This window comes from Excalfactoria chinensis, chromosome 19, assembly GCF_039878825.1.
Source record: "Excalfactoria chinensis isolate bCotChi1 chromosome 19, bCotChi1.hap2, whole genome shotgun sequence".
NCBI classification, from domain to species: domain Eukaryota; kingdom Metazoa; phylum Chordata; class Aves; order Galliformes; family Phasianidae; genus Excalfactoria; species Excalfactoria chinensis.
Window position 1 is genome coordinate 544803 of NC_092843.1, and position 27113 is coordinate 571915.

The 27113-nt window shown below is 62.9% G+C and overlaps 2 protein-coding genes across 10 annotated transcripts; both read left to right on the plus strand.

Annotated features, from left to right (window-relative positions):
• The first annotated feature begins 319 nt into the window (after positions 1 to 319).
• ELN (elastin) lies at positions 320 to 18120 on the plus strand. Of its 9 annotated transcripts, none has more exons than XM_072353832.1 (35): positions 320 to 515; positions 5102 to 5155; positions 5484 to 5522; positions 5652 to 5684; positions 6758 to 6802; positions 7220 to 7321; positions 7526 to 7645; positions 7722 to 7772; positions 7858 to 7908; positions 8836 to 8907; positions 9073 to 9099; positions 9304 to 9375; positions 11722 to 11748; positions 11908 to 11973; positions 12201 to 12245; positions 12369 to 12452; positions 12542 to 12601; positions 13287 to 13391; positions 13483 to 13533; positions 13977 to 14150; positions 14233 to 14289; positions 14439 to 14600; positions 14715 to 14765; positions 15307 to 15492; positions 15683 to 15736; positions 15837 to 16031; positions 16112 to 16159; positions 16374 to 16415; positions 16723 to 16782; positions 17145 to 17186; positions 17266 to 17292; positions 17506 to 17547; positions 17692 to 17721; positions 17839 to 17889; positions 17993 to 18120. In XM_072353832.1, the coding sequence occupies exons 1-35, from the start codon at positions 437 to 439 to the stop codon at positions 18040 to 18042; spliced, it is 2454 nt and encodes an 817-aa protein (XP_072209933.1). In that variant the 5' UTR covers positions 320 to 436; the 3' UTR covers positions 18043 to 18120. The 9 variants fall into 9 exon arrangements, with proteins under 9 accessions (XP_072209933.1, XP_072209935.1, XP_072209934.1 ...); XM_072353834.1 differs by having other exon boundaries at positions 17160 to 17186; XM_072353833.1 differs by lacking the exon at positions 17266 to 17292 and having other exon boundaries at positions 16723 to 16797.
• Positions 18121 to 18903: 783 nt separating this feature from the next.
• On the plus strand, positions 18904 to 26848 carry LIMK1 (LIM domain kinase 1). Its single transcript, XM_072353409.1, has 16 exons — positions 18904 to 19080; positions 21012 to 21108; positions 22728 to 22866; positions 22989 to 23098; positions 23179 to 23385; positions 23835 to 23940; positions 24016 to 24200; positions 24280 to 24463; positions 24574 to 24660; positions 24766 to 24897; positions 24982 to 25041; positions 25123 to 25188; positions 25280 to 25436; positions 25504 to 25559; positions 25640 to 25797; positions 25890 to 26848. The coding sequence occupies exons 1-16, from the start codon at positions 19023 to 19025 to the stop codon at positions 26074 to 26076; spliced, it is 1989 nt and encodes a 662-aa protein (XP_072209510.1). The 5' UTR covers positions 18904 to 19022; the 3' UTR covers positions 26077 to 26848.
• Positions 26849 to 27113: the final 265 nt, after the last annotated feature.

Consider the following 27113-nt stretch of genomic DNA (forward strand, 5'->3'; position numbering starts at 1 on the left):
CCACTGCCACCCCCTCTCTTTGGACTCTGTGCTCCCCTCCGCCCGCTCCCCTCACCCCCCGCCCTCCGCAGGCCGCCTTCCTTGGCAGCTCCCCCTGCACTTTTGGCAGCGCCGCGCCAGAATTGGAGAGAGAGCGGCGAGGGAGAGAAATTACACACACAGACACACAGACACACAAACACACACACACACACACAGAGAAAAAAATGAAAAGAAAAAAAGCAATGCAGCCCAATAGCCTGGAGAGGGCTGAGTGTTTGCCCTTTCGTCATGACGTAGTGTCCTGTGCCTCTCTCCCCCCTTCTCTCACTCCTTTTCCCCTCCCTCCTTCCAACCCCCACGCCCCCCCTTCCCCTCACATCCTTGGAAGCAACAATTAAGCAGCTCTGGGATAAAACACACTGACTGCGAGAGCACGGGGGCATTGCTTCAAGAGATGGCAAGGCAGGCAGCTGCACCCCTCCTCCCCGGAGTCCTCCTCCTCTTCTCCATCCTCCCGGCTTCTCAGCAAGGAGGTAAGGAATGAAAGGGCTCCATCCCCTGCGCCTGAAGCGGCTCTGCCGGGACCCCGCGTCCTGCCCCGGCCGAGGGCTTCGTGTCCCGGGGGAGGGCAGCCCCTGCCCTGCTCTGGACACCCGGGGTGGCAGGCGCAGCTCAGCTGGGTGCCACCTCCCCGTGTGTGGGGTCCGATGATGGCACCAAATGTTTCACGCAGCGCTTGGGAGCGGCACCACGGAGTGTTTTTAGGGGGATGGCTCCGAGGTTCCGCATCGTGCCCAGCTGCTGGGGATGTGCACTGTGGGGTGACTGGAAGTGCCGAGGGCTGGGGGCTGGCATCCGTGGCTCCCTGGTGTGATCTCGGTGTGAGCTGGGGTCGGTCTGGGGGCTGCGTGTGTGCACAGTGTGTGGCCATGGAAAAGCCTTTCGCTGGTGTCACCGGTGTCGTGGTCGCTGTGTGTGTCCCCCTGGTGCCATCCAGCCCCTGGGTTGGCAGCATCAGCCTCTGGGGCTGTGTGACACCACATAGTGCATGCACATGTGTGCACGGGCAGGGGACAAAAGGCACTGGGTACCAGGGCAGAGCATCCCGCTGCGGGTGAGACAGGGCCAAGCAGCACAGCAGGTGCGTGACCATGATTTGGGGCCACTGTGAGTGCAGAGTTAGGGCTGCTCACAATGGGAAAAGTGGGTGAAAGTGGGGACTGCGTGGTGCAGAGTGGGACAGCTTCCTCCAGAGGGCCTGGGGTGAAGGGGAACGGTGCCCGTCTGGCTGTATGGGGCACCGGCAGTGGTGGTGATGGGGACAGTGCTGGAGCCATCACATGGTGCCAGCTGCTCAGGGACAGGGCAGGACCCCATGAGCAGTGCCACCCCTGACCATGGCAGAGTCCTCGGGGCAGCAGTCTGCAGCCAGCAGCTCCTTGCACTGATGCCCTGCAGCTCCCTGCACTGTCCCAGGCTGCTTGTCCCCAGCCATGCACGTAATATCACTCCTGTGCCAGGCACCTGCATAACTGCTGCTCTGCCTGATCCTGGAGAGCTGCAGCCTTGGGCCAAGCAGCCTTCCCAGCCGGGTTGCAGCTCAGTGCTGGCCACTCCCTGTGCCTGGCAGTGATGCTCCGTGCTGGCTCCCTTCACCCTGGTTGCTTTGCTCGCCAGCTCCCATGCAGTTGGCAGCTTTGGCCCCGGAGTGATATCCCACAGTGGTGTGTGAGCAGTTGGATCTGCTGGCCTTGCTCCAGCCCGTGGCATGCTGTCCTGGGGTACTGGCTGGTCTGGGAGCAGCTCTCTGAGGAGTCCCTGTGCTGATGGTGACAGTGGGGAACATTTCCCTATGGAGGAATGACCATTGTCCCTGCAGCCTGGTGTGCTGCTTGGCACCGTGCTCTGTGAGCCCCTGGGGATCAAGATGGGATAACGGCACAGCCAAAGGCACCGGTGGGTTGTCAGGATGCACCCACCTGGAAAGGTTACAGGGCTGCCTTCCATGGCACACAGTGAAGTTCCAGTCTGGGCACAGAAGGGGCATTTTAGAGATGCCAGGGTCAGGGGGCATGGAGATGGGGGCAGTGCCCTGCGCTCAGACTGTCCCAGCACCCTGGGGAAGCCCATTGGAATGCTGACCCAGCGAGGGACTGAGCTGGTGGCATCTGGGATCCTCCAGTAGTGGCTCAGCATCAGCCCCAGGGAGTTGGGTTGTTCTGGTAACCATGGTGGCATGCAGTGCCCCATGGATGAATCTGGGCTACTGTATGGGAAAGCTGCTGTAAAAAGGGAAGTGTATGGAGGGGGCACCCATACTCCAGTGCTTCCCCTCAAATGACATCCCAAAGAGGACAAAGGGACACGGGCATCCCAACCCTGTGGGCTCAGGGTTCAGAAGCGGGCACAGAGATACAGGCAATGGATGTGCTGGCATCCTGCCTCCCCTCCCCCCTGGCACCCTGACACCATGGAGACCCTCTGAGGGTACACAGTTCAGCCCAGAGCACCTGTGCAGCCTGTCTGTGGACACTCAAAGCTGAAAGCTGGGGCTCTGGGGTGCAGATGGGAGCCTGGCTGTGGTGGCAGCCTCCCTCTCCTCTCTTCCTCCTGAGCTGCCACCAGTGGGCTCGGGACGCGGCACGGCTTCAAAGTTGCCTGGAGACAGCATGTTTCCAAAACCCATTCTTCCGAAAAAGCAAACAGTGAGAGGGAAACGTCTGCAGCGGTCGGGCACTGAGCCGGCTGTGGGAAGGGGCCGGGGGGGGCTGCAGAGGAGCAGGGTTGGCTGCCCCAACATGTGGCGAGGGGCTGAGCAGGGCTGTGTGCCCCCATCATGTCATGGTCCTCAGGCGGCTCTTGGATGCGAGGGGAAATGAGCTGCTGAGTACAGAAAACATCTGCGTTTCTTGCTTGGGAAGGGATCTGCCAGTAAGTGTGCAGGTAGTAGGAGCTGTGTGGCTAACGGGAAGAGCTGACAAACAGAAACGGGGCTGGTAACAGAAAGAGAAGTCAAAAGAAAATAGTGCGGATAACGGGATTGTGCTGCTAATGCCGGCACCAAACAGCACAGAGCTGTGGAAGACAAGTCCAGCTCCTATAAACAAGGCTCCACATCGGATTCTGAAGCACCTCCATGAGCAAAGCCCTGCAGCTGGAGCTGTGCTTTGAGCTGCATGCTCTCCAGTCTCAGGGCTGGAAATGCAGCCCCAGACCAGGGGGGGAAAGGGACCGGTGAGCATTTCTCCTGGTGCAGGGACCCACCAGTCCCAGCTGGGCTGTAACTTAGTTTCTTTGCCTCCGATGTGCCAAGGGATGCAGGGGGGCAAAGGAGGATCCTTGGTGCTGGGACCAGAATACAGGCAGTGCCTGCTTCCCTGCTGTGAGGCTGCGGACAGGGCTGTGAGGTCTGTGACAAGCATGGAGACACAGCCGCAGGGAGCCGCTGCTGCTGCCATGTGGCATGGCTGTGGTGCAGCAGAGCAGCTGTGAGGGGCATGGGGCTGGTTGGTGTCACAGCTGGCCCTGCTCAGCAGCACATGGGGGGCAGCCTTCTGTGATGCCCTGAGCAAAATCTGTGCAGCCAGGCTGGCTGGTGCCAAGGTAGGAGGTTCCCATCCACCTCCTAACCTGGGCATGGACACCAGCACCTCCTCTCCAAAACACTGGGATTGCATGGAGCTGGGACAGGCACCAAGAGCACGGCATCCCCCAGATCCTTATGGGACTCAAAGGGCCATAGAGCCACCTCCTCCCACCTTCCCCGTGGCGCTGGTGGTGCAGAGGACCTGGCTGTCCCCACACTGCACAGCATTCCCCCAGCAAGAGATGCCACCCTGCCCACAGAGGGCTGAGCCCTGGGGACGCCGCAGGGGTGTCCCACTCAGCTGCCCAGCAGGACGGGTGGGGAGGACAAGAGATGTGTGTATGTTTGGAAACAGGCAAGGAGCTGGGATTTGTTTTTCCAAGCTGGTGGGGGTGGGGAGGATGAGGGAGGGCAGGCGGGGGAATGTGCCAGGAAAAGGAGCCGCTCCGTAAGCGCTGGCCGGCTGCCGCCCCGCTGGGCTGGGCTGGGCTGGGCGGTCAGTGGGGACGGGAAGACAGCTCTGCTCCCTGGGACATCAGCTGCAACACAGCTGGGTTTGTGCCCCAGGCTGCTTCGGGGGGATGCGTGGTGCCCAACCTGCTGTGGGGCATTGCTGGAACACATCAGCCAGAGGGCACTGCTGGGCCTGTGTCCCCCAGCGTGTGTGTGCACAGGGGTGTGCATCCTCCGTGTGTGTGCAGACACTTGTCCTTCACCTGTGTGTGCACCCTGTCTGCCACCTGACTTATGTGTGTGCATCCCAGCATGGCGAGGATGGCACTCCATCTTTGGTGCCCCATAGGGTGGCGGGATGCAAGGAACACCCTTGAGTAGGAGGCTCCACATGCCAGGTGCCCCAGGACTGTGCCACCACATGCACCGACCTCCTGGGTGTTCAGAGTGATCCCTGGCCACCACAGGCTCCAGAAGCCCCAAGTCCTCCCTGCCCAGCCCACTGCGAGCCCCTCAACCCTGCCCACCATACTGCAAATCCCTTTACAAGCTGCTCATGGTTAGAAAAGTCTTGCCAGGAGCAGAGCACCCCTGCATTGTGTTCCTGTACTCCAACCATCCCTGCTGAGTGAAATCCCTGCCATCGTGCACCCCACACATTGATGTAATGCAGCAGGAAGCATCCATCTGCTGAACATGGCTCTGCAGGGGGAAATGCACCCATCCTAAAGGCCCTCAGACACCACCTGGGAGCCCCAGTCCAGCTAATTTCAAGTGCAGAGGAGCTGAGGAGCTTCTCCACTTTGCAGGGATGGGCAGAGGGATGCAGATTGGGTGGGACTGAGTTTTGGAGTCTGGGGGGAGATTTGGGGAGTTAGAGCTGGATCCCAGCCTGCCCATTATCCTGCTGACACCCACAGTGGGTCCTGGGACAACAGCAGACCCTACCACTGCCATGGTACTGGAGCATGGAGATGTGCAAAGGACAGGCAGGGAGCTCACTCTGCTCTAGGGAGTGCCCCCATTCCAGTCCTGCACAGATCCCTGCGGGGGTTCTAACCAGATTCTCTCCTCTTTCAGGGGTCCCTGGTGCTATCCCGGGAGGGGGAGTCCCAGGAGGAGGCTTTTTTCCAGGTAAGGGGAGCTGGGCAGTTTGGGGTACTTGGGGAGGCATCCAGGACACCTGTGAGATCAGCAAAGCAGGAGCAGGGGCCATGGGGCATCCATCTCTGTGTGGCTGCAGCCCTCTTGGTGTGTGTAGGAGGCTGTGCCAAGCTTCTACTGGGGCCACCTGCCCACAGGTGGCACCTCTGCTGGCTCCACTGTGAGAAGGTCCTGGGTGACAGCCCACCCTCAGTGCTCTGGCTACATACAGCCTTGGGGACCTCAGACCCACAGCATGAGTGTGGGACTGGGTGGGAGCTTGCAGAGGTGGGTGCTGAAACTGTGCTGTTGCTCACAGGTGCTGGGGTCGGAGGTTTGGGAGCAGGTTTGGGAGCAGGTGAGTGCTGGGGACCCTTACCTGGGATGGGGAGGGGTTGGCATGGCAGCACCCTGTGGTGTCTCCATGCCAGGAGGGGACATGCTGCAGGGGATGCTGCACCTGACTGCTCTCCCTCATCTCCCCCAGGGCTCGGGGCTGGAGGAAAACCTCTCAAACCAGGTATGAACCTTCCCTCCATCTCTCATTGATTGCACCAGCAGCCAGGATGCAGGAGGAGGCCATGGGGATGGGATGCTCCCTGACACCCGCCAGTGCTTTCCGCTCACCAGGCTCTCAATAACCACAATGTCTCTGCGTGCCTTCGCCCTTGTCCCTGGCTTCAGCTCTGCCACTTTCTCTCCAATTGTTCCCATATCCCAGATGTCCTCAGCAGTCCCATAGCCGAGCAGCTTCGGCTGGGGCTCATCTGCCCAAAGAGGAGGGGATGAGTGGTGGGGAGCGGTGGCAGGGTGCTGATGGAGATGCCCACTGTCTGTGCGCAGGGGATGCTCCTGGGATGGGGAGCGCAGTGCCTGGGGCGGGGTGAGCTGCCTGCCCCGTCCCCTCTCTGCGCCGCGGGAGTGCCAGCCCCAGGCGGGGGCCTGCAACCTCCGTTTACTCAAATTTCAGCTTGTGGAAAGAAAAACAAGGCCCTTTATTTCGGCGTAATTAAAACCAAACGCGGCGCAGCCGCGAAGCCCCAGCCGGAGCGGTGTCCGCACCGTGAGCCAAAGGCAGTGGAATTTGCGCCTGGAGGGAGCGAGCGCTGATTAGCCCCAGATGTTGGAAGGCAGCGCTGGCCAGAGCCGGAGGGACTCATTCCTCAGCCATAAACATTTCGGCTCCGTCCCCTCGTGGCCCGGCGGGTGGGGGATGGGTGGGCAGGAAGGGATGGCGGTGACCATCTGATGGGTGCACACGTCCTGTGCCATAGTCTGTGTCCTGTCCCCATCCCCCTGTGGCTGTCCCTGGGGCCTGGTGGGCTGGGACCCCCGGACCAACACATCCTGCTAGGATGGTGCAGATAGGGTCCTCCTGTTGGCCCTCAGGGAACCCATCCCATGCACATCCCTATTCGTTGTGACAGCCACATACCTGCTCTGCGCAGGGAGCGACTGCCGGGGTGATGGCAGGGAATCCCATAGAGTGGCCCAGGTGCCAGAGCAGCGTGGAAGAGGGATGGGAAAGCACTGCTGCAGCCCAGCCCCTTCCCAGTCCCCGTGCAGTGCCCCTCAGCCCAATTCTCTTTCCAGGGGTCAGTGGCCTCGGGGGACTCGGCCCTCTTGGCCTGCAACCAGGTGAGCACGAACCAGGATTGTCCCCAATGCAGAGAGCCTCCCCAGGGACAGTGGGTGGCCTTTCCCCTTGGCTATAGGGCTTGTCCACCGTGAACTGACAGCGGGGTGACCCCCATGGCCTTTTTGTGGGGTTAAGCTGGGTGGCCCCAGGCAGCGACAGGAGGAGGTGTCTGGGGGGACATGGGATGACAAAGCACAGGACATGGGCTGGCACCGCAGAGCTGTCCCCATGCAGATGTCACCTAACGCTGCCTCGCTGTGCCTAATGCCAGCTCACTGCCCCTTGCCTCTGCTGCAACCCTGGGGTACAGACACCTTCCTGCTCCCTGGCTCACCCCACTCCTGCTGCACGCAGGTGCTGCAGGGCTGGGTGGGCGCTTGCAGAAATGGGTGCTAAGACCACACCATTGCTTGCAGGTGCTGGTGTCGGAGGTTTGGGAGCAGGTTTGGGAGCCTTCCCCGGGGCAGCCTTCCCAGGTGCTGCATCTGCAGCCGCTCTTAAGGCTGCAGCAAAAGCTGGTGAGTACCGGGTCTGTCTGTGTGGGGAGGCCAGGGGGGACCTCTGCATTTGGGCATCCTTAGGGCTCTGGAGCTCACCTGCTCAGCCCGGAGTGCCCATGACCTGTGCTGCCTTGGGGTGTCTCTGCTGTCATCCCTTCCTTTGGTACCTGTAGCCTAAAGGTGACATCTCACCCTGTGCCCTCGTTTTTCCTGCATCCCCAGGTGCTGGTCTTGGTGGCGTGGGTGGACTTGGTGGCCTCGGTGGCGTGGGTGGAGTTGGTGTTCCTGGAGGCCTTGGTGTTCCTGGAGGCCTCGGTGTTCCTGGAGGCCTTGGTGTCCCAGGTAGGAAACGCCCCATTCCCACCCTCTGAGCCCATGGGAGCACTGTATGGGTGTTCAGGGCTTTCTGCTCCTGCAGGTGCAGTGCAGCCCGGGGTTGGCGCAGCGGGGAAACCCCCCAAAGTGCCAGGTAGGTGCACGGCCCAGATGGGTCAGGGGGCAGTGGGCAGTGCCTCCACACAGGTGCTCAGTGCTGCCTTTCTCCTGTCCCACAGGTGCTGGCATCCCCGGAGCTTTCCCAGGCGGCGGTGTGCTCCCTGGAGCAGGTGAGCTGGGTGACTCACTAGCAGCCTCGTGGCTGGCTGTGCTGTGATCTCACATCCCCATCCCACTGTGGTCAGCCCCACCAGGACACTGCTGCTGCCTGCCCAGCTCCCTGCCCACCTCTCCTTGCCCTCCCCACTATTTCCAGCCCCACTTGCTAAAGCAGCATCTCTATGGTGCCAAAGGTGGGGACTTGCTGCCTCTGGGGACATGGTGTGGGCACAAGTGGCATCAGTGCCAGACACCAAGTGGAGCGGTCTGGGGGCAGGAGGGGTGGAGGGGGACACACACCACAAAGCAGGGGAAGGAAAACTTGTGAAAACAAGATGTTTCAACACTGGGGAAGCGGGAATGGGAAGTGTGTCGCTGGTCAGGAATGTCTTTCCGTGTCTGGAAATGGCATGTTATAATAAAAGACAGTTGTAAAAGGGAAAAGGAAAAAATAACAACTGTAATAAAACCAGATCCCAACCACTAATAGGCAGAAATGGAGCCATCTCCTTGGGTGCCTGGACAGGATGGTGGCTGACGGGGCAGGAGCCACCTCCACCCCTGGTGCCATGGGGCTGGAGCGGGGATGTGCCATGAATGGAGTTTGTGTTCCTTCCTGTCACGCTGGTGTTGGGCGCAGAGGGGTTCAGTGCAGCCCAGGGAAGGGTGCCATGATTTCAGGAGAAGTGTAGATGTCACATGGAGTGATGTGCTTTAGTGCCTTCGTGGCGATGGTTGGTGGTTGCACTGGATGGTCTCGGTGGTCTCTCCAACCGGAGTGATTCTGTGATTCTAAAGCTGGGATGCTGGGTGCAGGTGGCTCAGGGCAAGTCCAGAGGGTTTTTCTCCCATCTCTGGGCATTAGCAGGCAGGAAGGGGCATGGCTCTGGATACCATGAAGCCCCAGGGTGCTCACTGTCCCTTCTGCTCCACCCCAGGTATCCGCTTCCCCGGTGTAGGCGTGCTGCCCGGCGTTCCTACCGGCACCGGGGTCAAGGCGAAAGGTCCAGGTATGTCCCTGCTCCCACTCATGCATCAGGTCCAGGGCTCACCTCCACCCTACTGGAGCTGTCCCCCATGCCAGCCTTTCTACTGCCCACAGCTGAGCCCAAGGTGGGACCCTGTGCCTTTCTGGGAGCCCCCCAACTCAAGGTTGTGTGTTTGTTTCTCCCCAGGAGCAGGAGCCTTCGCAGGAATCCCTGGTGAGTGCCTCCTCTCTCCCTTCAGTTCTTTTCTTCCTTCCTAAGTTTCTCCATCACCACAGTGGCCTCCTCACACCAGAAGGTGCCTCAGGGGCTTCCCAAGCCGTGGCCGGGGACCCAGGGTGCCACGGGCACCCCGCTCTGCAAGGTCTGGTGGCAGCCTGGGCGCGGGCTCCAGGTGAGCGTCTGCTGTTGGCTTTGCAGGACTGGGAGGCTTTGGAGGCCAGCAGCCCGGTGTCCCTCTGGGGTATCCCATCAAAGCTCCCAAGCTCCCAGGTAAGCGGCCACAGCCAGCAGGGATGCGGGTGGGGGCCAGGGGGACGAGCCGCCGTCCCCACTGCCCCGGGCTGAGCCGCGGTGGCCCTGGGTGGCCCTGGGACATATGCTGGGCTGCGCCACCCCACACTGCTCCGCAGCTCCTGGGAGCATCCTTCCAGGGACCTTCTGCTTTCTGTGGCTCCTGGGGGCCAGGGGTTGCTCACCAGACGCTCACCCAGGCTGTGTGTCCCCCATTGGGGACCCCTCGCCAAGGCCACCACCAGCAGGATGGCAGTGGGGACAGAGGCAGGGCTCCCTCCTCACTGCCCGCAGAGATGATGCTCAGTCCCAGCCCAGGGGTGCTGACCCTCTCCCAGCCTGCGCTGCCCCGGTGCCATCTGTCACCCATCCCTGCACCGGGTGCCAGACCCACCCCTCCCATGCAGGAACAGCAGCGGGGTGGCAGCGGTGGGGACAGGGGGGCACGGCCTGCCTGGAGGTGCCAGCAGCACCTCGGTGACACCCAGGCCATGGATGGGAGCTAGAGCCCAGTGGGGTCCCACATCCCTGGGGTGCAGGAGCATGCGGGTCCCCGGGCGTCCTCCTGGGGTGCAGCCCACCCTGGGGCGCATCCCTCCCCACAACGGCCGCCAGCCCCGGCAGCTTCCCCCGGCGGGGCCCACGGCAGACATACTTGGCCAGCTCCTGCTTCCTCCCGCAGAGGCTCGTTCTGCTCGTTAGGGCGACCCGGCCCCGCGCAGATCGGATGCCGTCTGGCCGCCCGGCCCCAGACGGCCTTTCATGGGGTGCCTGCTGCAGGCACCTGGCCACGTCCCGGCGGCCCCGCCAGTGGCCCACGGCCCAGACGGGGCTGACCCACTTTCTGGGGAGCCGCTGTGCCTGGCTCCGAGCAGTGAGCCCCGCAGCAGCGAGTGGCTGCCGTATCCCCATCCCTCTCTTGTGGACCCCGTCCTTGTGGCTGCTGTGCGGTGCCACCTCTTGCAGGTTGTGTGGTAGGATGGTGTTTCTGGCTCCTGGTGTGGTTTTGGGTGCTGGGTGCATCCTGGCTTGTCGCCCTCCAGCAGCGTGGGGCTGTTGGTTGAAGCAAAGCAGTTCATCAGGGGCTGCTGAGACGTGTGGTATGTCTTTGTGTCCCTTGTGCTGTGTGCCGGAACTGGTGGGTGCAGGACAAGAGGGGCAAGGAGACAGCACTGAAAACAGCATTTCCAGAGGAAAGTTTCCTTTTAGGGCGCATTGCTCCAGGTGCCTCAGCCAGCTACTGAGCTCTCCTGGAGCAGGAGGGGGCCCCAGGGCCCTCATTTGCTGGAGGTGCAGGCTGATCTGTGGCTGAAATCAGGGTCCTCATTGATGTCACAGGGATGGGAATTGCGTCGAGGTGGCCTCAGGTCTGGGACAATGGCTTTCTGTGCCAGAAGCACTGCTCTGTTAGCACTGGTGGCCATCTATGTGCTGGCACAGGATGGGTGCCAGGGCACTGAGAACCCAGAGAAACGCCCAGAGACCCAAAGGTTTGGGCCCTTGGTGCCACCTTCATGTGTCACCTGGCCTCAGGCAGCCACAGGGTGAGCAGGATGCTGCAGCTGCTGGGTGCCCTCAGGGACCCTGCTCACGGCCACCGCCTGCAGAGAGCTCCCAGCATCACATGGCAGCCAGTGGGAACAGCTAACGGGTGGGGGAAATCTGGAGCCCACATGTTGGTTGTGGGAGGGGATGCTGTCTCATCCTGTCTGTGGGTGATGGTCCAGCCCGTGGTGCCAGCAGGGATCGGGCCGCCGTGGTGCGCAGCCCTGGATGCCACTTTGTCACCATTCCTTGGACTGTGGCCACTGCCACGTTGTGCACCGGGAGTCCCCGTGCTGTCACTTGCAATGGGACTCTGCTCTTTCGCAAGGAGCCGTCTCCCCGGCCGTGATGTTCCTTCTCGTAATCCCCCTGTCCCTTCTCATCGACCTCCCAGCGAGGTCACGTTTCAGCTCCCAAGCCCTGATTCCAATTAAAGCTGTGTGCTGCAGCCTGGCGCAGCCGGCCGGGTACGGCTCTCGCCGCGGGGCTCTTGGGGGATTGCTGCTGGTGTGGGGTCATGGGAGGCTCCAACAAAGACACGTTCGTGTTGGAAACCAGCTCCATGCACCACAGCCCTCAGCATGGGGGTCGCTTTTGGAGAGGAGGACCTCTGGGAACCCCATCATGATGTGGGGTCGCACCCCAGAAAAGAGTTGGCTGGGAAGGAGCCCCGGTGCCGAGGGCTCGCTGGCTGGCTGGCAAAGAGGGGCTACCCTGCGAGGCAGAGCAGGCACGGCCACTGGCAGCCGGGTGCTAACCAGTGCCTTCTCTCCTCTCCAGGTGGCTATAGATTGCCTTTCGTCAATGGTAAGCTGCCCTGTGATGAGCACTCATAGCTCCATGGTTGTAGCTCCTCACAGACCCTGTGTCCCCAGTGTGTCCTCAGCTATGGGGCTGTGTTTCTGCCACACCCCTGCCCCAGCACCCAGCTCCTGACCTTGCTGGGCTTTCTCTTTGTGCTTGCAGGTCTCGGACCAGGAGCGATAGGAGCAGGGGTTCTAGCTGGGAAGGCTGGGTACCCCACTGGGACAGGTATGGTCCCCACCGTGGCTGCTCTGGAAGGTGCAGGGGTATAGACTGTAGCAGGGGGAGCTGGCACTTCCTTGGCATCATTGGTGCTTGGGCAGGATTCTTGGCACTGCCTGGTGGTCCCACAGTGGACAGAGAGGGGACAGAGCTGTGTCATCTCCATAAGGAGAAGGGGGGGCTGTGATGAGGATATCCTCATCTCCTCAGCATCTCATCCTGTCCCTCCCCAGGTGTTGGAGCGCAGGCGGCAGCAGCAAAAGCGGCAGCTAAATATGGTGAGCCTCCATCTATGGGCACACAGAGGACCCACGGCCGTACTGGGGAGGCTGTGCCCCCCTCTCATTCTTGGGGGTCTGCTACTGTCCCATCTCTGAGCTGATGCCCTATTCTTCCTGCAGGAGCCGGTGTCCTGCCTGGGGCAGGCGGCATCCCAGGGGTGGGTGGCATAGTGCCCGGTGTCGGTGTTGTGCCAGGAGCTGGAGGTGAGGCTGGGCTCTTCCCTGGGGCACGAGGCCCACATCCCCATGTCCCCATATCCCACACTCCTGACTCTCTCCTACTGCTCTGGCAGTGGGAGGCCCAGCAGCGGCAGCAGCTGCAGCGAAGGCAGCGGCGAAGGCAGGAGCCTATGGTGAGTCCCTGCTCCTGAGCCCTGCTGGCGTGGCTTTGTGGGCCGCTTTGCTTTTGGGATGCTCTCCCACCCCACATCCCTGCATGGAGGCACCCACAGCTCCTGGTGCCTGCGGGGACTGCAGTCTGTTAGCAGAGGGATGGGCTGAGATCTGCAGCTCTCTGCTCCCCTCCTTGGCAGAAGCACTCAGTTTCACAGCAGCAAACCCGCGCTCATTGGAGCATCCAGAGGAAATGCGTCAGCCCCGGCAGCAGCTGGGATTGATGAGCTCGTCCTTGGGGGACCTCGGGGTCCCGCCAGCTGCCACCAGCTCCGGGCCACGTGGGCTGTAGGGATGGGGAGCTGGGAATCCCCTGCCCGGGTGTGTGCATGCTGTGGGGACGCTGCATCATGCACACTGCTGCGTGAGCATCACAGCGCTTGCAGAGCAGCACGGCAGCTGGCGAGCATCTTCTTCCTGCATCCTGTGCCTGTGCCAGCAGTGCTAGGGGGAGCTCATCCACCCTCGGCCCACGGTGCAGCCCCAGGAGGTGTGCACGGGGCACCCGATCTGGGAGCTCTGGGCCCACTCCAGCTTCCAGCTTTGCCCGGGGGATCTGTAGCCCCGTGCCATCTCATGCCGCTAGAGGACACCGTGATCCCCAGCAGCACTTTGGTGTGCTCTGACTGCTTTTCTTCCCTCCAGGTGCAGGGGTGCTGCCCGGGGCTGCTGGTGGCCCAGGTCTCGTGCCCGGTGTCGGCGGTGTGCCCGGCTTGGTTCCCGGTGTTGGAGGTGTCCCTGGGGTGGCAGGTGACTGTCCCCATGACTGTCCCTATGAGCACTGTCCCCACTGCAGTCAGTGCAGGGCAGGTGGCTCAAGGTCCCTCTCTCTTGCCCTCAGGAGTTGGGACACCAGCAGGAGCAGCAGCAGCAGCCAAGGCAGCTAAGTACGGTAAGCACTGCACCACTCAAAGAGCCCCCAGGCCACCTGCAGTGTCCCATGCAGACAGCTCCTCCAGCACTCATCCCTACCACAAGAAGTGACCTGGCACTTGTCCCTGTGGCACAAATGAGGGTCAAGGCTGTGGCTGCTCTGGGCAGTTCCCAGTCTGACCAGTGCCCAGAGCCCCCAGCCCTTCCAGGTGAATACTAGGGGCCACCAGCCATGTCTCCATGCCATTTGGCTGCAAGGCTCCATCTCCCCATGGTGAGCATCATCTGGAGCCCCCACAGAACAGCCCCTCTGCTGGTGACTTCCTGGCTCTTGGGTGACCCTGGACCAGGCGTGTGTCCCAAGCAGCTGCTGGGATGAGGCAGGGGGCCATGATGGTGAGAGCAGCCCTACCTCCACATCCCACCTTTTAGCATACCCGGCTTCTCTCTTGCTGCCTGCAGGAGCTGGTGTTCCTGGTGCTGGTGTTCCTGGCGTTGGCATTGGAGGTGTTCCTGGTGTTCCTGGTGTGCCCGGTGTGCCCGGCGTGCCCGGCGTGCCCGGTGTGCCCGGTGTTCCTGGTGTTCCTGGTGTTCCTGGTGTGTCTGGTGTACCTGGGGTGGTACCTGGTGTTGGAGGTGAGCAGATGGGCTGGCATGAAGGGGCAACATGGTGCCAGCTTCACCAGTCCCCCTGACACCCTCTCTTCTTTTCCTGCAGTGGGTGGCCCGGCAGCTGCAGCAGCAGCAAAAGCTGCAGCAAAAGCGGCTGCATTTGGTGAGATCTTCATCTTTTGCTCCGGGATGGATGGAGGGATGGAGGGATTGATGGAGGGGTGGATGGTGGGACAGATGGATGTGGGATGGATAGAGGGAAAGGATGGATGGCCTGGGCAGGGGCTTGGATGTATTCCTGAACCTCTGCAGGAGCAGGGCGTGTACCTGGGGTTGGAGTACCAGGAGCTGGAGTACCTGGAGTTGGAGTACCTGGGGTCGGTCTTCCTGGAGTTGGAGTACCTGGAGTACCTGGAGTACCTGGAGTACCAGGGGTCGGTGTTCCTGGAGCTGGCCTTCCTGGTCTGGTGCCTGGTGAGATGTTCTCTCAAAGGGTACTTGGGAATGTCTGAGGTGGTGCTGGCTGATAGATGCTGGCATGGCCACCTCAAGCCTTCACTGCCCCTCACACTCCTCCTTTCCCCTTAGGAGCTGGCCCAGCTGCTGCTGCCAAAGCAGCTGCCAAAGCTGCCAAGTATGGTAAGATGGGCTTGCTCTGCTGTTATCCCACAGGTCCTGCCTCCTACCACCTCCCCACCCCAGGCTGCTTCCCTGATCTGGGCCAAGGCTAGGTGCTACATGGGGTCCCTGTGGGTCAGGGTGAGGGATGAGCTTTCTGTAGGGCTGTGCATGGGCTGAGATCCTGGCTGTGTCAGGGAATGCTCTCCAGAGAGCTGGCCTGCATGGAGGCTCCTAGGTTCATCATCCATACGTCCATACATTTGTTCATCTGTCTTCCTTCTACACACCCACCCACACCACCACTCACTCATCCACCGACCTACCCATCCATGCGCTCCATCCACTCCACACCCATTCATCCATTCAGTCACCCATAGCTCAACCCACCAGTCCATCCATCCATCCATAATGCACTCCACTATTCATCCACACCTCCATCCCACCACCCACCCACCCAACCCCTCCATCTGTACAACCATCCCAGCCTGCCATTCCCCTGTTTCATTCACCATCTTTCTCCCTGAGCTAGATCCCAACCATTCTCTCCCTTTTCTTGCAGGAGCAGGTGGCCTGGCTCCCGGTGTAGGTGGCCTGGCACCTGGTGTAGGTGGCCTGGCACCTGGCGTGGGAGGCCTTGCTCCTGGTGTGGGTGGCCTTGCTCCCGGTGTAGGTGGCCTTGCTCCTGGTGTAGGTGGCCTTGCTCCTGGTGTGGGTGGTCTGGCTCCTGGCATTGGAGGTGTTCCAGGTGAGGCAGGTTGTGGTGGCATCTCAGCTGGTCTGGGGACAGGTCTGGTGCAGAGTGGGCACGAGGAGCATCCCGGTGGCCTCCATCAGCTTGAAGCCATCTGTTTGTGGATGGCCAAGATGAAAGGGATGAGCTTCACCCAGCACTGCTAGGCAGGACCCTGACACGGCCCCTTGTCTTGCTGTCCCAGGTGTTGGAGGTCCAGCAGCAGCCGCGAAAGCAGCAGCTAAGGCAGCCAAATATGGTGAGCTGGGCACATCTCCACGTGGCTGAGCGGTGCTGGCACAGGAGCTGCCCCGGCTCCATGCAGCCCCAGGCTGTGTCCTCAGCCCCTTTCCCCACAGGTGCTGGTGTTGGAGGAGTGCCCAGTGCTGTGCCCGGTGCTGTGCCCGGTGCTGTGCCTGGTGCTGTGCCTGGTGCTGTGCCCGGTGCTGTGCCCGGTGCTCCTGGTGTGCCAGGAGTGACACCTGGTGTCGGCGGTGTCCCCGGCTTGGTGCCAGGCGTAGGGGTGCCCGGTGCCGGTGTTCTTCCTGGGGCAGGTGAGGGTATCACACATCCAGCTGTGTGTGATGGGAATGGGATACCTGTCCTAACTGCAGTGCCTTTGCTTGCTTTGCAGGCATCCCCCAGGTCGGGGTGCAGCCTGGTGCTAAGCCTCCCAAATTCGGTACGTAGCATGGTAACCAGTGCCCAGCCTGCTCCCCTTTGGGCATCCTGTGTTGATATTGGGGTGCTGGCATTGCTCCACATCCCTGCATGCCCTGGCAGTGCAGCCCAGGTCTGGGAGGTGGCTCTTTTCACGCAGAAGGGGTCAGGCCCCCCCCCTGGGGTCACTTCTTTGTGGGCTGGGGGCACCTGGCCTCACTGTCTCTCTCCTGCAGGTGTGCCCGGGGCTGGGGTCCCAGGGGTTGGTGGCATCCCAGGTAGGTGGTGCAGGGGTTGGGTGCTCCTCTGTGGTATGGGGCTGCACAGGGAAGGTGAGGGCTGCTGTGGGGCTGGGTGAGGAGTGGGTTGGACCCAGAGCTGGCAGTGCAGTAGGAATGCCTCGTGCAAATCCCATTGTAAGCCAAGTGTGGTGGCAAGGCCAGCGCTGCCATGCCCAGTTTCTCCAACCCCAACTTCCCACCCTGCTCTGAAGCCCACCACAGGCTTCCCTGAGTGCAGCCCCCATAGCCTCACTGTCCATCCCCATGGCCACCTGTGGGTGCTCACCTGGACTCTCCATCACAGGTGGCCTCGGAGTTGGTGGCCTCGGAGTTGGTGGCCTTGGTGCTGGTGGCCTTGGTGCTGGTGGCCTTGGTGCTGGTGAGTAATGCCGGTGGCCTTGGTGTGGGGGTCCTGGGGATGGAAGGGCTGAAAAGGAAATGGCATTTTGGGGATGCAGAGCCACACTGTCCCCTCCCAGCTGTGACCTCAAGGCTGGGTTTTGGGGAGCAGGGAAGGACAGTGGCATGGGCCCCACGTCCCCATCCTGCACTGTCACCGTGCCCTATCTGTGCCCTGGGGTACAACAGGGAGGGGATGGCCACAACCCCAACGTGGTCTGGGCAATGGAGACAGGGAACAGAACAGCAGTGTCCGCAATGTGTGAGGCACCTGGGAACCCTCTGGGCTCAGTGTGGGGGCTGTGCTGATGCCCCTCTCTGATGTAGGGCTCTTGTATCCAGGAGCTGCTGGAAAACCTCCTAAGCCAGGTAAGGAGCAGGGACGGCCCTGGCTGTACCCTGGTGATCCCCCCGTCCCCACCCTCACCGGGGCTCTCCCTTTGCACAGGTTTTGGTGCTGGGGGGCTGCAGCCTGGTGAGCGCTGGGGCTGGGGGCTGAGGTGGGACCGTGTCACTGCCTGCACTGCTGTGCTCACTGTCTCCATGCCACTGCTTAGCGGGGCGCGCTGGGTGGGCAGCCATGGTGGGGCTGTGGCTCTTGGGGCAGCTCGCAGCCAGCTGTAGGCTGGGGACACTGCGGCCATGCAGGGCTGTCACTGCTTGTCACTGCTGTCGCTTTTCCCCCCAGGAGCTGGAGTTCCCGGTTTTGGTGTGTCACCGATATTTCCAGGTACCTTCCCCTGCCCTTTGCTGTGCCCGTGGGGACACGCAGCACGTGGGGCATGGGGACACGGCCATGGGGGAGTGGGGCTGTGCTGGGGGGGGGGCACAGGGCAGAGCATCCCGATGCTGATGGGGTTCTGCTTGCTTGCAGGTGGGGTTGGCGGCCAGTTGGGATTTGGCGGTGAGTGCACCCTGGTCACACGCATGGGGCCATGGGGGTGTTGGGTTGGGGGTCCCCTCACCCCCCACAGGGCACTTGTCCCCTCACCCCACTCACCGCTCTGCCTCGTCCCCACAGGGAAGCCCCCCAAGACCTACGGAGGAGCCTTGGGTGCCCTGGGCTTTAGAGGTGAGCACTGCCTGGCATCCCCCCACCCCTCCTCCGAGAACCTTTATGGGGCACGGGGGGGAGGGGGGGGGGGGCTGAACCACTGTCCCCCCTCCATCCCCAGGTGGAGTTGGCTGCGCACAAGGGAAATACTGCGGGAGGAAGCGGAAGTAACCGCCCACCGTCACCGATGACCTCATGAACTTTGGTGCTACTGCATGGTCCAGAATGTAAATCCCCACCGAGCTGAGACCCCCCCCCCGGCCCCACGCTCCCGGCAGGGACCCCACGGCAGCGTCAGGGGCCGCCCCCCCACCCCTGGAACATCCCCCAGCCCCAGCAGGGAGCGCGGAATAAACTGCGGGGAGCAGCCATCCCCCTTGGTGCTATCGCTCCTTGCGGGGGGGGCCTGGGACCCCCACACCAACCCGGCCCCGGTGCTCCCCCCGAGGGGTGGCTGACCCCGGGGGGGGGCCGGGCTGAGCACGAGGGGCACTCAGGGGTGGGGGGAGGGAGGGAAGGAGGGAGGGAAAGAAGGGGTCCCGGTGGCGGGGGACACCGCGGGGACACTGCCGGCCCGCGGACCCCCCCCCCCCGGCCCCCTTCATGTTACTCACTTCGATATAACTGGGTGGGACGCCCTGAGCGGAGGGAATCGCTGCCAACAGACTAATAAAGGACAACTTTTTAATGGACTCTGCCTCCGTGCCGTTCCCGCGTCCCCCTGCCCTGCAGTGACAGCCTGAGGGCGCCGGCGGCAGCCATAAGCCGACACACGGCGACATCCCATGGCGGGGGGGGGGGAACATCTGTATCCCGTTCCACGGTGACACAGCAGACACAGCCGGGACACATCGGACCCCCCCCCCCCCACCGCCCCCCGCCGCATCGCCCCGCGAAGCCCCGCTCTCTGGCCCCGCCCCCTCCCGTTACGCCCCTCCCCTCGGACACGCCCCCTTCTCTTAGCCCCGCCCCCTCAGCCCCCGCGCCGGCGCCCTGCGCCCCCGGCCCGTCCCCGCCCGCCGCCCGCCCGTGCCCGCCGGAGCCGCAGCCGGAGCCGCACCGCAGCGGCGGGGCAGGCAGGGCAGGCCGGGCAGCCCCGGGGCGGCAGCGGCGGCGGCAGGGCCTGGCGCGGTGCCGGGCAGCGCGGCTGCATGAGGTTGATGCTGCTGTGCTGCACCTGGAGGGACGAGCCCATGGGAGAGGAGGAAGGTACGGAACTCCCCCCCCCCCCCACACACACACACACTCCTCCCCTCCCCTGACCCGCCTGACTCAGCGCTTCCGCCGCCCCCGACCCGCCCCGCGACCCCCCTCCCGTCCCCGCGGCCCAGCAGCGCTCCCCGCGTCCTTCCCGTGCCCCTTATCCTGCATCGCTCCCAGACATCGCCCCCCCCATCCCCACATCCCTTCGTGCGCCCTACAGCCCCCCCGCCCGGCCTGCTCCCCGCTGAACCCCTACAGCACTCCTGTACACAAACCCCCTGTCTGCATCCCTCCTCCATCCTCGTTCCCCTCCCTGCAGCTCCCATCCCATCCGCAGCCCTGCATCACCCCGACATCATTCTGCATCCAGCCTGTATCCCTGTTCCCTCTTACCCCTCGGCATCCCAATATCCTTTTCCTGCAGTCCTCATCCAGGCTGCACCCCTACATCACTGCTGCATCCCTCCTCTGCCCTTATATCATCCCTATGTCATCCCCGTTCCCTTATCCAGCCTGCATCACTCCTGCACCCCCATCTAGCCTGTGTCCCTCTCTGGACCCCGTATCCTTCTCTGCACCTCTACATCACCCTATCCAGTCTGCATCCTCCTCTGCACCCCTACATCACCTCTGCATCACCCCTGTATCCCCATATCCCCTCTCTGCAGTCCCATCCAGCCCCCATCCTCCCCTGCACCCTTATATCACCCCACCTCCTCCCATCCCACCTTTGTACCCCCCCATCCCTGCCTCCGATCTGTCTGCATCCCCCTTGCACCCCTACATCTGCTCCTGTACCCCCATGCCTGTCTGCAAACCTCCTGTGCCCCTCTAGCTCCATCCACGCCCCCTTCTGTTCCCCATGCACCCCCTCATCCACACTGCATCTCCCAGCTCCATCCAGCCCCCATCTGGCCCGCATCTCCCTTCTGCACCTCCATATCTCCCTCTATACTCATGTTCTCCCCATACTGCACCCCTACCCAGCCTGCACCCCTTCTGTGCCCCACTCCATCCCACATCCCTCCTGTGGTGCGCTCTGCTGCATCCCACACCTGTGCATCCCTGTGTCCCCGCATCCCTCTGCATCCCCACATGCACCTGCATCCCCCCGTCTTGCCTCCCATTCATCCAGCAACCCATATCCCTGCACCCCGTCCTGCATCCCTGTGCTACTGCTGCACCCTGTGTCACCATCCCCCTTGCACCCTCCTGCACCCCTGCATGCTCAGCACCCATCCTGCACCCCCATGCAGGGTGTACACATACCTGCACACACTGATGTCCCTCCGTGCCCCTTCCCATCCTGTCCCCCCTCTCTGTGCATCCCCTTCATCCTCCTGCAGCCACCCCACGTTGCTCCAGCTCCCCTCTGTCCCCACTACAGCTGTGTCCCCATGTCTCCCCCACCCTCCTGCCTGCTGGGCACCCCATATCCCTGTGCCTCCCTGCGTCCCAGAGCTTCCTCTTGTGCTGAGCAGCCCTTTACTGCTCTGTTGTCCCATATAGGGACCTCTGTACCCATTATGCCCCGTGTGCCCCATGCATCACCTCCTGCCCCGCTGCTGTCCCCTGAGTGCCCCGTGTCCCCCAGTCCCTCTTCCCTGTCTCTCCCTCTTGTGTCCTGCTGCCACCCTGATCCACAGTATCCCACTGGTGCCACTCAGCACCATGGGAATGTCCATTGCCATGACAGGGGGTAAAGAACACTCAGCCCCCTGCCCAGGGTACAGCCCTGGTTGGCAGTGGTGGCAGTGGCATTGCCATCAGCCCCAATGCTGGGAACACGAGCCTGGTGACCTTGTCCCCAAGTTGGAAAGCCTGGGGAATCGATCCATGGATCAATGTGGGGGTGGGGGTGGTATCAGTGTCAGAGGGGCAGCAGGAGCACGTGGTGGGGACGTGACAGCACACAGGGTGACAGTCCTGCCCCCCAGGGACCGACCTGCCTGTGTGTGCGAGCTGCGGCCAGGGCATCTTCGATGGGCAGTACCTGCAGGCGCTGAACGCCGACTGGCACGCCGACTGCTTCAGGTGGGACCCGCTGCAGTGACACTCATAACACCGGGGCGTGGGGGTGACACTGAGCCCACGAGGAGCTCTGGGTGCGCAGGGACCGCGTGGCCGTGTGCTGGGGGCTGATGTCACCGTCTCTCCCCGCTTCCTCTTTGTCGTGCGCTCTCCCTGCGGTGGGAGCTGCCGGAGGAAGTTGGGGGGGTGGGGGTGGCCCGGAGCTGGGGGTGCCGGGGGGGCAGGACGGTCCCCATCCCATCCCATCCCATCCCATCCCATCCCATCCCATCCCATCCCATCCCATCCCATCCCATCCCATCCCCATCCCTGCGCCTGGACGATGCTGGCAGCTGTGCTGAGGAAGAGCCGTGCCCTGAGCGCCGGAGCCAAGTAAGGGACAGGGGTGGGATGGGGGTTCTCGTGTCCTCAACCCACTCCTTGTGGTCCTGCTCCACATCCGGGCTGTGCTGGGACGGGTGGATGGACGGACGGAGGGATGGATGGACGGACTGACCCATCGGCCCCATGAAAGTCGTCCTGTGGGGTTGCTGGATCCGGCCTCCTCCCCCCCCGCACCACCCCGGGCTTCCGGAGGCCCATGGCTGCCTGCAGGAGCCTTCGGCCTCTCCTCCTCCTCCTCCTCCTCCTCTTCCCGCTGCGCACTTCGGGCTCTGCTGTGCCCGGTGACATTAGCGCGGTGCCGGCCGCTCCGCTGCAGTTGGGGCGGTGCGGGCAGGAGCTCTATGGGAGGCTGTGGCAGAGGAAGGGAGCGGAGCGCGGCGGGTGCCGCATCCCCCCGCCCGCCGGTGCCGTTTCCCCGCTCGGTGCCCGTCCGTGTCCCCTCCTTCGGTCCCTACCGAGCACCGGGGCCGCCCCGTCGGGGATCAACGAGGGGGGCGGCGGCAATGGAAGGGTTAAGGGGGCGTGGCCTTGGCGCGGCTCCCCATTGGCTGCAGCCCCCCGGGTGGCGCGGAGCGGTGGAGTCCTCGCGCGGTGACGTCATGGGGTGGGGAAACTCCGTACCGTGACGTCACGTGTCTCGAGAGGATGGGAGGGGGTTCCACCCGGAGAGAACGGGGGGGGGGGTGACACTGCGGCTTCGGACCCGCAGCCTGACGGCCCCCCACATCCACAGCCTGCAGCGCAGTCATTCACTGCCCCTTCTTCTTCTCAGCCCCTCCTCCCACCCCGTAATTCAATGCCCCCCCCCCTCCCACAGCTCACAGCCCCCTGACCCCCACCTCACTGCTGTCTATAACGCGCTGCCCCTCTGCGTCCTCCCCAATCACTGCATCCCTCTAATTACTCCCTACCCCCAAAAAGCCCCTTTAATTCACCACAACCCCACTGCTGTTCCCCAGATTCTGGCGGGGAGGGGGAGCTGCTTATGGCAGTGCCCACACTGTGCACATAGAGGGGAACAGCGTGGGGGCGAGTAGACTGTGAGTCATGCCAGGGCTGCAGTCCCTTGGTGTGACTGTCACCGTGTCATGCCGTCCCCAACCCTCCCACACACCCCCAGGGAGGAAGCATTGGAGGGAGGGGTGACACGCGTGGCAATGGAGGGAAGCAATGCATGCAGTCAGATGGGGCTGACACCCCGTGACACCCCCCGGTGTCCCCATGTCCCTGTGCCACAGGTGTGGTGAGTGCGGGGCCTCGCTGTCCCACCAGTACTACGAGAAGGATGGGCGGCTGTACTGCAAGAAGGACTACTGGGCGCGTTTTGGGGAGCTGTGCCACGGCTGTGCTGAGCAGATCACCAAAGGGCTGGTCATGGTAAGGGGAGGGAGGCTCGGGGGACCCTCAGTGGGGGTTTCCATTCCTGTGTGGGTTTCGTGGCTGCCGGAGTTCCCCGGTGCATGGTGAGGGGATGGAGTGACTGATGTCACCGTCTGTAGGTGGCCGGGGAGCAGAAGTACCACCCTGAGTGCTTCAGCTGCCTCAATTGCCGCGTGTTCATCGGGGATGGGGACACCTACGCGCTGGTGGAGCGCTCCAAGCTGTACTGGTAGGTACTGGTGGCAATAGGGGTTTGCATCCCTGTGCTCCCCCCGTCCCTGTGCCCACTCAGTGGTCCCGGCCCCACAGTGGGCACTGCTATTACCAGATGGTGGTGACGCCGGTCATCGAGCAGATCCTCCCTGACTCGCCGGGCTCCCGCATCCCTCACACCGTCACCCTCGTCTCCATCCCTGCCTGCTCCGATGGCAAACGTGGCTTCTCCGTCTCCATTGACCCGCACTGCGGTGCCCAGGGCTGCGGTGCTGAGCACTCACGCACCGTCCGCGTCCGAGAGTGTGTATCCCATCCCCGCCACTGAGGGCACACCCCACAGCTGGGTCTCTTCTGCTTTTGGGGTGGGAGGGTGAAGGATGGGGTGGGTGCAGTTCCATCTGCCCCTGGTGGCCCATGGGGATGGATGCCCCTATCAGGCAGGAGTGACGCTGTGTCCGCGTGTCCCCAACTATCAGCACGGCTTGGAGTGATGTACTGGGTTCATCTGTCTGTTGGTTGGGGCTGTGGGAACCACTGGGATGCAGTGTAAGCTTGAGGTGGTTTGGTGTCTCCATCTAACCCACGGGTACAGTCCCAGTGTGTCCCCATCTAACAGGGATGGCCCGTGGGGATGGTTCCAGTGTATCCCCACCCTGCAGGGTGACCTGTGGGCAATGTGCCTGCATGTCTCCACCCTGCAGGGACACATTCAGTGGGGCTGACCCCCCTGTTGTGTGCTGGCCCTGCAGGGTGGACCCAGACTGCATCAGTCCTGACGTGAAGAACTCCATCCATGTGGGTGACCGCATCCTGGAGATCAATGGCACTCCCATTGGCCATGTCCCAGTGGATGAGGTAGGCTCCCCCTGTGCTCCCCAGCGTGTTTGTCCCTTGAGGTGCCCCATGCCACCCCGTGTGCTCTCCACCCAGATCGACCTGCTGATCCAGGAGACCAGCCGCCTGCTGCAGCTGACCATTGAGCACGACCCCCACGAGCCCCTGCCCCGCGACTCAGTGCTGCCCTGCGGCCCCCTGCCTGACCCACACAGCCCCCTGCGCTCTCCGGTCCCTGTACACCATGGAGACCTTGGCACCATGCGCCAGCGTGCTGTCATGTAAGGCCACCACACATCCCCAAGTGCCCCCACTCAATCCCCAGCCTCCAGAGTGACCACACATCTGTCTGTCCCACAGGAGGAGCTGCAGCACAGACAAGTCTCCAGGCTCCAGCTCGGTGGGCTCACCTGCTTCCCAGCGCAAGGACATCGGCCGCTCCGAGTCGCTGCGCGTCGTCTCTCGCGCTCACCGCATCTTCCGGCCCTCTGACCTGATCCACGGCGAGGTGCTGGGCAAGGGCTGCTTCGGCCAGGCCATCAAGGTGCAGTGCCTTTCCATGCTGTTTGAGTTATGAGCGTGGTGGTCTTAGCTGTGTGGGGTGGGGATGTGAGTGATGCATCCCGGAGGTGCTGAGTGCCTGCCCTCTGCCAGGTGACGCACAGGGAAACGGGCGAGGTGATGGTTATGAAGGAGCTGATCCGCTTTGATGAGGAGACGCAGAGGACCTTCCTCAAAGAGGCAAGTGAGGCACCTGTGTACCCGGGTGGGGGTACCCATGTCACCAAGGGCAATGAGCACGGTCACCCTGGGGTGTCCCAGAGCTGATGGTGCAGCGCTCCCCAGGTGAAGGTGATGCGCTGCCTGGAGCACCCCAATGTGCTGAAGTTCATCGGAGTGCTCTACAAGGAGAAGCGGCTCAACTTCATCACTGAGTACATAAAGGGGGGCACCTTGCGGGGCCTCATCAAGAGCATGGTGAGTGTGGGGGGAGTGGGTGGGGTGCAGCTCAACCACCCTCAGCCCATGGCAGGACTCCCATCTGTCTTCTCTTTCCCGCAGGACAGTCACTACCCCTGGAGCCAGAGGGTCAGCTTCGCCAAGGACATTGCTGCTGGCATGGTGAGCAACGCATGTGTGGGTCTGTGGGGTGGGCTTGGGTGGGCTGATGGTGGGAGCACTGCTGAGTCTGTGCCTCCCTAGGCTTACCTGCACTCCATGAACATCATCCACCGTGACCTCAACTCCCACAACTGCCTGGTGCGGGAGGTGAGTCCCACCGTGACTGTCCCACACTGGCCCAGCAATGGGACCATCCCAGTGGTGCTGGCCCCACACCTCACCCGTCCCCTCCACCCAGAACAAGAGCGTGGTGGTGGCCGACTTTGGGCTGGCGCGGCTGATGGTGGATGAGAAGAACCAACCCGAGCACCTCCAGAACCTGAAGAAGCCAGACCGCAAGAAGCGCTACACGGTGGTGGGCAACCCCTACTGGATGGCCCCCGAGATGATCAATGGTGGGCACGGCCGGGGCAGGGGACACGTGGGGAGGGGACGGCGTGACCTGACTCCTCTGTCCCGCAGGGAGGAGCTACGATGAGAAGGTGGACATCTTCTCCTTCGGCATCGTGCTGTGCGAGGTGGGTGCCGTGCCGCTGTCCGTGGTGCTGCTCGGCCGTACCCGCTGGAGCTGAGCCCTCCGCCCCTCTCCTCCCCGCAGATCATCGGCCGGGTCAGTGCCGACCCCGATTACCTGCCCCGCACCACCGACTTCGGCCTCAACGTCCGCGGTTTCCTGGAGCGCTATTGTCCCCCTGCCTGCCCCCCCAGCTTCTTCCCCATCGCCGTCTGCTGCTGTGACCTGGACCCCGAGAAGCGGTGAGCACCCTGTGGCCCTCGTCCTGCGTCTTGCTGGGGGATGCTCGCGTGGCCGGGGTGGTGATGTGCCATGTGTCCCTCCGTGTCCGCAGGCCGTCCTTCAGCAAGCTGGAGCAGTGGCTGGAAACGCTGCGCATGCACCTGGACATCCGCCTCCCGCTCAGCTCGCAGCTGGAGCAGCTCACCTGCGCCTTCTGGGAGACGCACCGACGTGGAGAGGGGGGGCTGCCCCCCCATCCTGAGCTCCCCGACACAGCCCCCCACCTGCACCCCCTCTAAACCCACAGCATCTCCCCCGGCCTGGGGCTGGCCCCCTCGCCTCCTCAGCACCCCCTGTCCCTGGGAGCTGGCTCTCCCCGGACCGCACAGCCTGCACGGCCCTCCCTGTACATTGGGCCCCCCAGGAGCGAGGGGTGGGGGGGACACGTCCCCTCTGCGTTCGCTCGGTGACCACACGGCCCCCCCCCTGCACACCTGGGGGTCCCCCTGTCCCAGCCCGGAGGTGCCTTGGGTTTCCATGAACTTGCACTGCAGCACAGTAGGGGCGTCCCTGTTCCCCCCCAAGCAGTGGGGGGACGCTGTCCCCATCCCCCTCTTCGGATGTCCTCATATGCTCACGAGCTGGGACAACCGGGGTGGCACCACAGGGATGGGCACATTGCGCTCCACATGTCCCCACTGCGCCGTGACCGCCGTGTCCCTTGGGGAGCCGTGCATCCCCCCAGGGCTGAGCCAGGTCCTGGCAGGTGTGGGGACGTCCCGGTCCCCCCGGGATGGCCACGCCGTGTGGTGCTTCTCATGCTCTTTATTCAGGTTCATTTTCTGTAAGATATTTAAAAAGAAGAGTTTGTATTATTTTTTCATACGACGTAGTTTTGCCATTTGTCACTGCCTCAGTTCTGCTTTACCGAAGGATGAAACTGTGAAGCCTCTCTGCGCACTTTGCCCGGGAAGTCCAACGCGACGTCCTCTGCGGAGGCGGGAAGGGAACTCAAACTGTGATGTACCCCGGCCCTCGGTCAATAAATCCTTCCCCGCTCGCTGCCCGGCCTCTTTGGGACTCGTGTGCTCACATGGGGCTGCCCCAGCCCTGGGGTCCCTGCTGGAGCAGGGTGGGACCAGGTGGACCCTGAGGTCCCTGTCACCTCCATCATCCTCTGGTGCTGTGGGTTGCTGCCACCCTGGGATGGGTTCCTGGGTACTGGGGCATCCCTGTCTGGGGAGGGTTTGAGCCCTGGCTGGAGAAGACCTTGATTCCAAGGGAGGGGACGAGGTGCTGGCAGTAGGATGTCCCAGGGATGCTGCAGCTGGACAAG